The following is a 14,221-nucleotide window of genomic DNA, read 5'->3' as shown; positions in this document are numbered from 1 at the left end:
AGCCCCAGCAGCCGTCTTACACCCAAGAGAGTAAGCCTAGGCTGAAAGGACAACACTGAGGAGGACTGGGAGACAAGAAAGGAAATCTTCAGACTCGCTGGAAAACTTCTTCCTGCAAGCTTCCGTTTTCCCAAAATTATTCACTCAAATGTCTAGCCCACTTTTACGGACTGGATGTGTGTGTGTCCCTCAAGTGTGAATGTTGAAGCCCAAACTCCCAATGTAATGGTACTCGGAGAAGGAACTTTTGGAGGTGATTAGGGCCTGAGGGCAGGGCCCTCACCTGAGTAGAATAATGGCATTATCAATAGGGACACCAGACAGCTTCATCTTGTGCTCTCAACATTTGTGTACCAAGAAACCCATGTAGGGGCTGGGGGTATGGCCCAGGGGTGGCGGATGGGCTCAGTAGGCACGCCATCCCCAGGTCCTCCCCTGAAAAAGCCAAGTAAGGACACAGCAAGAAGGCACCCATCTGCAAGCCAGGAAGAGTGCTCACCAGAGACCAAAGCCTGCTGGAAACTTCCCCTTGACTTTCCAGCTTCAGAACTGTGAAGAAGAATAAATCCACGTGTAAGCCTGCTAGTGTATGGCACCCTGTCTTAGTCACTTTCTCCTTGCTCAGGCACAGTACTGAACACCTGCAACTTCAAGGAGGAGAGGTTTCCCTATATGCCTAGCCTGGGCAACACAGTGAGTCAGCAAGACCTTGCCTCAAAATTAAAAATAAAAAAGGGGAGGGGAGGTAGCTTAGTGCATAGGTCCTGAGTTCAGTTTCAAGTCCTGAAAAAAAAGTGCTCATTACTCTGATTTGATCATTACACATTGTATATGTGTATTGAGTTATAACACTATACCCCATAATTACAAATATTATATGTCATTTTAAATTTTGAAAAATAGAAACTACATAATCATTTGAGCAGGGAAAGTTTAATCTGAAGAATTATTAGCATGGGATTAGAATAGTAAGTTTGACTAGTAAGAAGCAAACAAACCTCTAAAGAAGACAGCAACAGCGTGTGAAGGAAGCAGACATTAGCTCTCTAGCCAAGAAGAGTATTCTAGGAAAAGTCTCCTCCCACCCCCAAGCCCCAGGGCAGGAATTCTGTCCCTCACCTGAGGGTGGAGAATCAATGAAGTACCTGAGCTGATAAGGTGGTTGGAAATCTGCCCTCTGGGTGCTGAAAAGAGCCATCCACGAAGAACTCCTAGTAAAGTTGACCCTGACCAAGGGGGTGCCACAGAAGGATATTCACAGAGAACTGCCTTGCTGGTGACACTCCATTGGAAGCTGTCAAGAGATGGCAGGGGACAATGCTGGTGGCTAGGCACTGCTGGTCCCTACCTCCTGTAGAAACCTAGAGCTGGAGAAAGCAGCTTCTGCTGGAGATGGGGGTTGAAGAAAGAATTAAGCTTCCTCCTGTGATGTTTTAGTGGCTTTTGCTAGTGTTCAGGTCTGGTAAGGCCAGCAGCAGATGAGATGACTGATACTGAAAGGAGAGTTTGTTGCACTCCCAGATCCTATGAGGGGACCAGCCACACTGCTGGGGAGCCACACGGGAAGCACTGAGGTCAGGCACACAGAGGAACAGGGGAGGTGTGTGGGCAAGAGCACTTATTTGGTTTCTAGGGGAAGAGGTGGGTGAGGCAGGGAAAGCAGGTTTACAATCCGATCTGCTACTTGAGTCATTTCCTGGGGCTTTGGGCATGGAGGCTGTAGTGGGCATATAGGAGGTAGGGTATGGCAAAGGTGGCTGGGAAATGAGCGGGACCTGCCAATTACAAGATCCCAGGACAGTCCCAGGACCCTGTATATAGAACTTCTCCCAAGCTCCCACTAGATGTGGATGGCATAACAGAGGCCTGGACACCATGGGGAGCCGCTATGGTGAGTTCCCATGATATCCCGCACTACATTTCTCAGACACAGCATGTACTTCTATTTTTGCTTTTATTTTCTTTTTCTCTTGTTCTGCCCAAATTCACTTGCAGAGCCAGTTTGTCTCATACCCATTCACCCCCCACTTCTCAAATGAATTTCTGGCACTGTTTTTGGCTTGTCTAGTCCAATTTCTTCTTCTAGGCAAGAAGAACCTGGAATACTTTTTGATTGCCGAGCCATTTCTAAAGTAACTACCCAGAAAGGGAAGAAGGGAAAGAAGGAAAAAAAAAATTATGAGAGAAAAAATGGAATCAAACTCTGTGTAGATAGGGAAGGGTGGAGGGGGTGAAGGGTGCACAGGTAGTGGGAGAAAAAATAAAAACTAAGATGCATCATGTTCTGGTACAAACACCCAATGATAAATGTAAATGTATTTTATACCTAAAATGTACCAATAAATATATATATTTAAAAATAAAAAAAAATAAAGTAACTACCCAATAACACTTGGATGTCTGGCATTTGGTCCCGGATGACAATGGTAGAGGATTAGTGGCTCAGAGCATGAGAGCCCAATGAAGGAGGTAGTGATTATTTTGCGTTTGTAAAGTATGCTGAAAGGTAAGTTATTCACCATCTCTGGGAGCTGGCCAGCCCTGGGAGGGACAGTTGCTTCCGGGTCAGGAAGGCTCCAGATAGCAAAGCATCAGAATTCAGAAAAAAATTTAAAAATGGTTAAATACATGCAAGAAGCAAGCACAAAAGAAGGTGTGTGCTTCGGAGCCCAGCACTGGGAAAGCAGGCTGCGCTGTGCGGGAGGCAGGCACACGAGTTGCGCCAGCACCCTCCTCACTGATGCGCAGCAGGGACAGAGGATGGATTTGGATCAGAGATACAGGGTGGGGGGCAGAGTCTCACAGACTCCCAGGGCCAGAAGACACACTCAGGTAGTAGAGTGACCTCAGAGTTTCAACCCCCATCTCACTCAATGCTGGGATTCCCTCTCCAAGATCCCATTAGGCACGGCTCCCACAGATGCAGAGGCAGAGAGAGAAGCATATTTCTGTCCAAAGTCTCCCTCAGTACAAAGCCTCCATACTCAATGATTATTTTAATGGGATCTACTTAAGGGTGTAGTTTGACCAATATGTAGGTATTGTCTAAAACAGTCATTTCTAAACACTTAGTGCTGGACTACCAAGAGTGGTCAAAATATTCGGTGAATGTTCAAATTTTAAAATTGCACTGAAAGACACATGTCATTAATCCCACCCCCCAAATCTTCCCCCCTCACTTTGAACACGCTTATCCCGTCATTCTTGCCACTTTCCGAAGCACTTCTGGTAGTCCTCTTTCATGTCTTTCTGTGGCTGCCTTGATGTCCTGAATCAATTCAAAATGGTAATTTCTGTCCAATAAAATATTATGTTGTGTCCTCATACCCCTTACTCACTGGATCTGGCACCATGTAACTTCTGGCTCTTCCCCAAAGCCACAAACGTTTTGAATGATTCAGGATGCTGAAGCAACCAGCACAGCACACCCAAAGACACCTAGGAAACTGGACTCCAGAACTGCTTCAGAAAGTGGCAAGGACAATTGTGTTCAAAGTGCAAGGGAGGATTTTGAGGGACATTCATGGCAATGTGTCTTTTACTGCAATATTTAATTTAAACATTCTCTGTCAATTTCAATAACGCCTCATAAGTGTATAAGATTACCTGGGGTGCCCTTGAAAAAATGAATAGGCTCCTTTTCAAAAAGCACTTTTTGCTTTCAGAAAAATCGAGTACAGAGTACAAAGAGTTCCCATACACTCCCTGACAGGATCCCTTACTTTCCTTATTATCAACATCTTGCATTAGTATGATATGTAGGTTAAAACTGATGAGCTGATATCAGCAGTCCTTACAGTATCATACAAAATAGTTTCATTGCTTTAAAAGTCCCTCCCGAATGCCCCACCTACTCATTCCTCCGTTCCTCCCCCTCTAAACTTCTGTAAGCCATTGATCATTTCACTGTCTTTAGAATTTGCCTTTTCCAGTGTTATATACCTGGAATGATACAGTACAAACCTTTTTCAGACTGACTTTTTTCACTTAGCAATACATATTTCAGGTTTCTCCATGTGGTTTTCTGACTTGGTAGGTCATTTCTTTTCAGTGCTGAATAACATTTCGTTGTCTGGATGTACCAGTTTTGCTTATCCATTCACCTATTGAAGAACATCTTGGTTGCTACCAAATTGTGGCAACTATTCTATAAACATGTGGGTACTGCTGTAAACATTTGTGTGAAGGTTTTTCCTGGGCTGTGTTCATTACACTTGGGTAAATACGAAGGTGTATGATTGCTGGACCATACGGTAAGCCTCTGTTTAGCTTTGTAAGAAACCGCCAATCTGTCTTCTGAGTTGCTGCACCATCTTGCATTCCCACCAGCAATGAATAAGTGTTTCTATTGCTCCACATCCTCACCAGGATTTGGAGTGGCCCATCATTGGGCTTTAGCCACTCTAGTAGGTGTACGATGGCATGTTGCAATTTGCCTTTCCTTGGTGACTTAGGAGTAGAAAGTGTTGTCATATGCTTATTACCATCTGTACATGTTCTTTAGAGAAGTAGACTATTCAAGTCTTTTGCCCATTTTAAATCAAGTTGGTTTTGTATTGTTCTTTGTGCACTTTGGATAACAGGCTCTCCTCAGATAGGTGTTTCCCAAAGAATTTCTCCCAGTCTTTGGCTTATCATTCTCTTAACAGTGTGTTTCACAGAAGCTTTTCATTTGAATATGGTCCATTTGGCCAATTTTTCCTTCAATGGATTATGCTTTGGTTGTTATCTGAAAACTCAATGCCAAACTCAAGGACATCTAGATTTTATTTGAAGATAATATGCATACTAATGTTACTAACTGCAGCCAGCAATGTTCTGGGAATGTTTTAATTCTTAACACTCTGAAGAAGAAAAAAAAAGCCCATCTTTGTAGCATTTGCTGGGTGGTGTAAATCTCCCTAGCCTGGCCAATTCCAAGGTGCCAACCTGATGTCACTGAGCATAGAATTGGGAAGAGACCCTCACTGTTGGCCCTCATGCACCTATGTGAGCCAACTCCAATACCTGACTGCTTGTGCCTGGTAATTCCAGTAGCTTGAAGGAAGTCTTTCAGATGTCCCGTTTGTGTTTTCTGTATGTGTTGCATTCACTGAGGCTTTCTGCCTTTGCAGTTTTTTTTCTTTTTTCTTTTCCTGTGAGCTGTTTATTCATTTTTTTGGAAAATGACTTGTGAGAATTGCAGAAGTCTGGAGTGAAGGCAGCTTTCTCTAGACAGCACCAGGGGTATCCCGCGCCTGGTAAGGGAGTGTTGTCGGGTAGTTCCTTTAGAAATAGCTCGTCAATCAAAAGTATTCCAGGTCCTTCTTGCCTCGGACAAAGAAATGGACGAGACAAGCCAAAAACAGGGCCAAAAGTTTGTTTCAAGGGTGAGAGGTGAAGGTGTAAGGGAAGAACTGGCTCTGCAGAACAAACTTGGGCTGAAGAAAAAGAGCAAAACTAAAAGATCACATGCAGAGTCACGATAGCAGGCTCCTCCTGGCTGTCTTCTCCTTTATGTCCATCCATATGTTCAGGGAGCCGGGAGAAGGTCCACACATGGCCCCAGCCAGTGGGGGCTCGCCCTACCTCCTTTATCAGGAGGAATTTGGGTCCACTGAGAGGAAGTGAACCTGGACCATATTTGCCAGGGCACCTGCTGGCCACCACTTCATGCAGCATGAGTCCTCTTCTCCTCTGGCCCAGGCGAAATTCCTGCAGCTGCCTCCAGGCTGTGGTGGGAAGTGTGGAAGAACAGAGAGCCCTGGCCTCCCACATGTTTCCTGCGGCTGCTGTAACAAATCCCCATGGACTGAGTGGCTCAGGCAGCATAAATAAATTGTGGTTCTGGAGGTCAGAAGTCAAGACAGGTCTCCTTGGGCTAAAATCAAGACAGTTACAGGGCCTCAGTCCTACTGGGGTCTCTAGAGGAAAACTGTTTCCTCCCCTTTCCCAGCATTCAGAGGCTGCTGCCCTCCAAAGCCAGCAGCAACCAGAGCATCCTATAGTGGCCAGGCTGACATCACCCTCCAGTCTCCCTCTCCCACTTTTAAAAATCTTTATTAGTCCATGCTTGCAGTACATAATGATAGCATTCCTTGTGTGGAGTTGGTACATGTACATAACACACCTCAATTCTTTTTCCATCCCCATCCCTCCCTCCATTTCTTGGTTCTCTTCCCTTTTACAAAAGACCTATCTTTATGTTTCTTGTCTATCTTTTATTTTGCTCTTCAATGTATACTCTGGGTTTCTCATATAAGAGAAACCATATGCTATTTAAGCTTGTGTGTCTGATTTATTTCACTTAACATTATGGTCTCAAGGTACACCCACTGTACTACAAATGACTCTAGTTTATCCTTCTTGGTGGCAGAGTAGTACTCCATTGTGTGTAAATACCACATTTTCTTGATCCATCCGTTGATGGACATATAGGCCCCTTCCAAGATTTAGCTATTGTGAATTGTGCTGCTATAAACATGGGTGTGCAGGGATCACTGTGGAATGATGCCTTAACTGTTTTGAGAAGACACCTTCTTTGAAGGGGAATAGCTGCATTGAGTGGAATTTCTAATTTCAGTTTTTTGAGGAATCTCTATACTGATTTCCATAGTGGTTGTACCAGTTTACACTCCCACCAACAAGTAGAAAGGCTCATTTCTCCCCTCAGCCTCACCAGCAATTATTATTTGATTTCTTGATGATGGCCATTCTCTCTGGAGTAAGATGGAATTTCGGTGTTGTTTTAATTTACATTTCTCCACTTTTAAGGACCCTGGTAATTACACTGAGCCCACCTCCATAACCTTGGATGATCTCATCTCAAGGTCAACTGATTAGCAAGCTTAATTCTACTTGCTACCCTATTCTCCTTTGCTAAGCAATCTCACATTTTCACAGGTTCTGGAGAGGAGGATGTGGACATCTTTGGGGAGCCATTTCTCTGTATTCCCCAGCTCTCCACAAATGCTTCTTCCTCTGAACTTGCCCTCCTGTTCTCCACTGCCAGGGAAAGAAATCTCTCCTGTGGTTAGGTCGAGTCCCTTCTGGCCTGTGTCCTTTAGTTCATGCCCACTCTAGGGCCATGATGGATCAGGCACCAGTCTTCTGTGCATGAACCTCTTGCTCTCCACTGAGTTTTTCCTCCTAATATATGGTCGTGAGGAAGCCCCTTCCTTCCAAAAGCCCATTCTCCTGGTCTCATCTCTCAACAGTTATTATCCAATCTCTCTTATCTTTAGAGTTACCTCTCTAGAAAGAACAGCCTACATTTGTTACCCTGCATTCACTCACTGACCCATCTGTGCATTCCAATGACTGTATCATGTACCCGCCATATGCCAGGCACGGCACAGAACCGGCAGAGAGGGCTCCTGCCCTCTTAAGCCTAGAGCACAGAGAGGAAGAAAGGCATGCGACAGAGTTTCAGCCAACTATGGCGGGTGCAATGGTGCTGGGGATCATGGGGCCTGAGCTGGCATCGAGGGGAGGGAGACACTGAAGCTGATGGAGGACACTGAAGCTGATGGAGGCCACAGGCACTTGTTGAATGAAATGATTATTTCACTCACTGCTGTCTAACTTCTGCCTCAGTGAAGCACCTCTTAGGCCCATCCTCCGGGGACCTACTGTACAAATCAGATGATTTTTCATCCTTAGTTTGCGAGATCACCAGGCCAAACGCTTGCTCCATGGAATGATCTTCCCTTACTTGCCACAATGAGCTGTTTGCTTCTGCGCTTCTCTGACCATACTTCTCTGCCCCATTTCAGGTCTCCTCTTCCTCAGCTGCCCCTTCAAGCCTTGAATTGGGGCAGTGAGCCCCAATTATGGGAAAAGTCACCCACTTCTATGGGTTTATCCCCAAATCTTGTTATTTTTTTAATTTTTGGTTTTTTAAAAACTGGGTCTCACTTTGTAGTTCAGGCTGGCCTTGAACTTACTATGTAGCCCAGGCGGGCCTCGAACTTGCAGCGATCCTCCTGCCTCAGCCTCCCAAGTGCTCAGATTTTAGGTGTGTAGCACCACATGTGGGCCAAATCTGTTACCTGACTTTTTTTGTGAGCCTCAGGCCTAAACTCAGCCTCATCTTGGACACTTAACCTCCTCATATTCAGCAGGTCCCATACTGGCTTCAGCACCACCCCTCCTTTGCTCCTCGGCCCATAGTCCCTATTTCTGAAAATGGTACCTCTTGCCACCTAGCTGCAGTAAGCAAAAACCTCAGCACAGGCTGAGAGCATCCCTAATCCAAAAATCTGAAACCTAAAATGCTCTGGAATCAGAACAGCTGTCTCAAGTACTTTGGCAGCAGGATACTTTTTCCTCACTGTTTCCCAGTCACAAAGTCCTACTGATTCTTCTCAGTCTGCAACTCTTATTGTCTTTACTGCTGGTTCAGTCCCCTCTGTTGAGTCAACTTACAGTGGCCTCCAATTGGTCTCTCTGTCCCCAGCCTCACTGGACCCCAAGGTGCCCCATGCCCAGCCCTTGTCGCCACACTGCAGTCCAGGAGTACTGACCTGCTTTGGGGTCCACACACACTGCACCCTATTTAGCACACTGGATGCTTCTGCTCATGTTGTTCCCACTCACGGTGCTCTCTTTGCCTATTATGTTTTCCCTTGCACAAGTGCTTAGTTTGTTTCTGGACACATATGATAGAGGCTCCTTTTCTAATCAGCATGCTAATGAGATTCACCGGAGCTGTGCGTGCCTGCGGTTCAGTCGTTTATGTTGCATCCCACTGTGTGAATACGCCATTACCGTCTGTCCATCTGTCCCGTTGGAGAGATTCCAGTTGTTTCCAGTTGGCTGTTTTTGGCTATGACAAACAAGGGTGCTATGAATATTCTTGCACACGTCTTTGGGTGCACAGAGCTTCTCATTTCTCAAGGTTCCCTCTATACCCAGGGGTACAGATGCTATGCCATGGGCTAGGTAACCCTTGGTCTTCCACATAATGCCAACTGCTCCCCACAGCAGTGCGCGAGAACACCATATGCTGGCGTGCAGTCGTAACTCACTGTGCTTTCAGTGTCCGTTTCCCTAGTGACAGAAGGCACCGAGTTCTTGCCTTTTTAATAGTCTTTAAATGTTTTTATATATTTAAGACATACATGTTATTTTTGATATTCATAGTGACATGCTTACTGTAGCAAACTACTGTATCTCATCTCACAGTTACTCCCTTTTGAGAATACCTAAAATCTCCTCTTGAGCAAAAATCTCAAATGTACTAAATATAACCCTCAGGATGACATCAGAACTCTAGACTTTTCTACCTTAAAATTTTTTACAACGGAAGCTGCTTTAAATCTCTATAAAATGTCTGAGTGGTCATAGCCAGGGTTTTGGAATTATGTAAGTGGTTACACATCACAGGTACTTATGCCATTAGAATGGTCTTCATGTGGACTACACAGAAAGCATTTTCTACTCCGCATCAGGTGTACGTCCTGGTCAGCTGGCATAACAGCACTTTTTACTGAGGGTCTCTGCATCTAAAATAAAAATATTGGGGCTGCCAATGGGTCATAAACTCCACTGGCCATTTGTCAGTCAAAAATATAAACAAAGGTTGCTGGTAAGATAAAGAACATGTGGAGTAGACACAGGAAAAGAAAAGAAAATGGGCACCACGCACATTTCCAACGCAGACAGTTACACCCCTGGGAAAAGAGTGTTAGGTTTTAGTGAATATATTTATTACAGCAGGTCTCTAGTCATTATTGCCATGAAAGTTTTCAGGAAATTTCACAAAAATTCTTTAAGCAATTAGTATTAGCCTTTTTTCTTTTTACGGAGTGACACTTTGTTAATTTATGAAATATTTACAGTGTTTACAAAAAGCAAGAGAATGTCTAATAAAATTTCTTATACTTACAAAATTCATACACTATACTACTATATTTCAGATGTCTTACTTGGTAGACCAATTAAGCTATGACATAAAATAATTTACAAAGATATATTTAATCTCTCTTAATTCATTGAAATCAAAACCATGTTAGCTATAAATAGTCCTTTACAAATCACTGTAAAACACATTGTTTTAACTCTAGCCTTAGCTTTTACAAATTTACTTACTAAATGAATTAGTTCAAATATCAAATACAACTGTGCATTTAAAATTTCATTTAATACTACAAAACAAAACGAAACAACCTGCAAAAGCAAACTGCCCGGTACTTCAAGTAAAAATTTGTAGAACCAGTTTTTATGCATGTTTTGGGGGAGGGAAACCCAACACCATTTAAACTGAAATACATAAACAAAATACTTTCAAATACACTCAACAAATGTACACCCGGGGCATTTATTTCAAAGACTGATGCTCTAGCAGTAGCTCACACATCCGAGGTTAACCCTATGTTTTGGCAGATTGGCTGCACTGACTAGAGCCATGTTTGCGAAAACACTCACCAAAGCAGCAGGAGGAACCCAACATTTGCACAGTGCTGCCTATCAAATAGTGCTATATATGGGGTTTGCCACAACCTGAAAACAATTCAGAGGCAAGTTCATGAGAGGGTCTGGAAAGTAGAACTGGCAACATGAAGAAAAATCAAATCATATTTAACTGGGTCCCATCAGTTTAATATAAAAATATGCTTCTCTTGAAAATTAGGGGAAAACCTTTTATATTCCAAAATTTCAAAATAATGGAAAACTCACCTACAGAGACAGCTATTTCTCCTTAAGTCACCACTTAGGATGGATGGTATGAAAGTTGGCAATTATTTTACACCTTGCTTCTGGAGAATGCCGAGGAAGCTGAGCTTAATTTGGTTTGAGCAGTAGAACCCGCCTTTCACATTTGGATTCATTTCAGAGAACCCAAAGCAACTAATGTATTATAAGCATCATGAGGAAAACCCCCTAGACAAACGTTTTCCCCCTCAGACTTAAAATAACGCTGTTGCAATTAAGCCCACAAAATACGTATCGTATATGTAGCATTTCTATAGAGATAAATTAAATTTTATCTTTCAAAAACTGCTTTCTAAAGGTGTTAGGATTTTCCAGAACCTTCTCTTGGCTCCTTTCTTCTGATTGCTGTGGGGACAATGTAGTTTTCTTGTGATAGGTATTCTAGAAGGCACATCTTCAAGAGTTTAAGATAAGGTTAGTTCAAGTTCTACATGGAGGCAAATATTTTAATGTACTTTGTGCAGATGCCTACAACTGTTTCCTTTATTCTGAGCTCAAATGAAGTGCTGGGGTTCCCCCTCAGAAGTGAGTTTGCACATGGGGCATCATTTGGGAAGGGGAGGTCGGGGGGTCCGAAAGCTTGGCAGAGTTGGCGAGCTGCAGCTCCTCCAGCCGCTTGATGTAGTCGTCACGCAAGGCCAAGAGCTCCATGTAGCGCTGTTCCACGGGATTTGGCTGCTGGAGAGAACCACGGACATGAATTACACTTTATGCAGCCACACGCCAGGAACACATCTGCCCACAGATCTGCTGCAGCCGCTACCTTGCAAATAAACCCTTTCCACCAAGGGTTAACATGATACCTATGTTCCTTCACACTGCACCGCTGGCATACAGGAACGGTACTTGGAGTCCTAAAACACCCAGCTATTCATCACCAAGAAATAAGCAATGTATGCATTCCCTCATGCATGCACTGCAGTCTTTAAAACTCTATCAACCCAGAGAGTGCTCTGATCTCCCATGTCCCCATCCCCAGACCTGCTGCCCTCTTTCACTGTGAAGGACAACAGTTCTCAAATTGGCATAGGCCCTCTTTCCTGTGCAGATTTGTGACTCTTCTCCAAGAAGTGAGTATCCAGAAACACAGTATGTGTCCTTTAGATGTTATTCATTTTACATCACTGCCCCTGCCATGTATTTATGAGCAATACTCTGATCCAATATTGCTTTCTGAATTCAATTCCCGTTGGATCCCACTGAAGGAACTGATCAGTGGATCCCTGTGTGGCCATGCTGAGGGTAATCAGCATGCAGTGCTGTACTGAGCACCCTCACACACATCTCCTTACTTACATTTCCTTGCACACACATGCGAGCATTTCTCCAAGGAATCTTCCTAGGGCGTGAGACTGAGAAGCAGTGTGATCTCTTCAACCTCACTATGTACTGCCAAATTGCCTCTGGTGGGGCCATCACTTCCTGCTCTATGGCAGCTCCTGTTGCCTGCACACTCACCAGAACTTGGGAGCAGACTTTTTTTTTAGCCAACTCAAGGGCTATTCTATGGTACATCATGGTGGGCTGAGTCTGCATGGCTCTCACCACCACCTGCCCAGGAGCTTACTGCCCGTGTTAACATTCGACATGGCTGTGAGTCCTGGGATGGTTCCTTACCGACCAGACAACTAACCTTCTTGGAACCTCCACTGACCTATCTGGAAAATGGGAATCAAAACTGCATGAGCCTTACAGTGTCGTTGTGAAAGAGAAATGAGTTAATAGTCTGTTTTGCTATGATTTCTTTGATGGGTAAGTAGGGGACTGATGGTTTAAAGGCAGAAGTTGTGCTGCAGCATAATGCGATTCTTCCTAGCATGTTCATTTTTTAAACTTTTGTATTGGGATATAAATCACACACAGTGTGCACATCTTAAAATGTTTAGCTCAACTAATCTCTACAGAAGTATCTGAAGTGTGATAGAAAAACACAGTGAATGTTTTAATAAAAAACAATTTATTGGGCCAGGGATTTAGCTCTGTGGTTCTGGCGCCTGCCTCGCAAGCACAAGGTCCCGAGTTCGATCCCCGTACCCCCCAAAAACAAAAACAAAAACTATTACAGGAACAGATACATTGCCACGAATCACCGTCAGAATACCCACCCCCAACACACTTATTCCATTGTTCTCACCACTTTCGGAAACACTTCTGGAAGTCCTCTTGCACTGTTATGGCTGCCTTGATGTCCCGAACTGATTCAAAACACTGACCTTTCATGGTCATTTTGACTTTGGGAAACAACCAGAAGCTGCACGGTGCCAGATCCAGTGAATAAGATGGATGAGGACACACCACCATGTCATAACAAGCCCGCCTTTCTTTCTGTTGGAAAGCAGCACTGTGCTATTTTTTTGGGGGTGTGTGTGTGTGTGTGTGTGTGTGTGTGTGCGTGTGTGTGGTACTGGGGACTGAACTTAGGACCTTGTGCTTAATAGGCAGGTGTGGTGCCACTGAGCTACATCCCCAGCCCACTCACCGTATTTTTTTTTATCACACCTTGTAAAGACACCCAAGAAAGAAGAATTCCACAAATGCTTCAGAAAGTGGCAAGATCGATGGGATAAGTGTGTTTGAAGAGAGTGGAAGTATTCTGAGGGGCATTCATGGCAATGTGTCTTTTACTGTAATTTTTAAAAAATTTAAACACACACTGTATATGTTGATCACACCTGGTACATTAGGTAATCAGTTTCCTAGGCAAGAGATATGACAGAACATATCCCCAGAAAGTTAATGTTTTGAAGTGATCAGGAGCAAGCTTCCCAGAAAGCCTGAGCATCATGTGAAGACATTAAGAAAAAACCTGAAGAATAGTCCTGCATTCAGCTACACTCAACTCTCTGCCAGAGCTGTGAGCCCCAGCTTTGTGTCTGTGTCCCAAGTGTCCCTCTGTTCTATCTCGGGAGAATACTCATCATGAAATTTATGGCCCACTCTAAATACAGGATGAATCTCACTTTGAGATTCCAAACTTAATTACAAGTATAAATACCATTTCCCTAAATAAGGTCACATTCACAGTTGCTGGGTAGAAATGGCTTTTATGGGGGGAAGTGGTGCCATTTAACTCACTATAGGTTGCTTCGGAGTGAACTGGCTAAGGGCAAGTATAAATGTAACTCTTATGGTTTATATCTAGATGACTCCCCTAAAGCCTCATGTGACCATAAGCCAGACCTTTGGAAGATGACTGGATTTTAGGGGCTTTTAGCTGACTTGCTGTTAGGAGGTGGGGCCTGGTGGAAGAGGCAGGTCAATGTGGGCATAACTGGGAAGGCTATATCTCCCTTCCTAGAGCCTCCTTTGACACTTTTTCTTCCTGAATCCATGAGATAAGCAGCTTTCCTCTGCCCAGGCCCTTCTACCGTGCTGCTTCTGCCCTGGAGCCAGCTGACTGCAACCTTTACAAAACGTGAGCCAAAATGAACTTTTCCTCCTCTAATTTGTTGATGTTGGGTATTGTATCTCAGTGACAAGGAAAGTAACTAAGACAGATTTTGGTCCAGAAAAGTGGGGTCATTGC

General features: G+C 44.0%; 1 protein-coding gene across 7 annotated transcripts in view; it reads right to left on the bottom strand.

Moving 5' to 3' along the window:
• Positions 1-9,667: 9,667 nt before the first annotated feature.
• Positions 9,668-14,221, bottom strand: part of Mtm1 (myotubularin 1) — a 109,576-nt gene continuing 105,022 nt past the window's right edge. For 5 of the 7 annotated variants that reach the window (XM_021251646.2, XM_004874117.4, XM_087209766.1 and 2 more), the window contains one exon: positions 9,668-11,373. In XM_021251646.2, the coding sequence (XP_021107305.1) occupies positions 11,215-11,373 (159 nt within the window). In that variant the 3' untranslated portion in view covers positions 9,668-11,214. The remainder of the gene's footprint in view (positions 11,374-14,221) is intronic. The other 2 variants (XM_087209767.1, XM_021251647.2) reach the window with 2 other exon arrangements.

This window comes from Heterocephalus glaber, unplaced genomic scaffold (genome assembly GCF_053883595.1).
Source record: "Heterocephalus glaber isolate CG9 unplaced genomic scaffold, H.glaber_assembly_v1.0 deba00001066, whole genome shotgun sequence".
NCBI lineage: Eukaryota > Metazoa > Chordata > Mammalia > Rodentia > Bathyergidae > Heterocephalus > Heterocephalus glaber.
The sequence above is the reverse complement of the archived record's forward strand: the minus strand, read 5'-3'. Positions and strand labels throughout refer to the sequence as shown.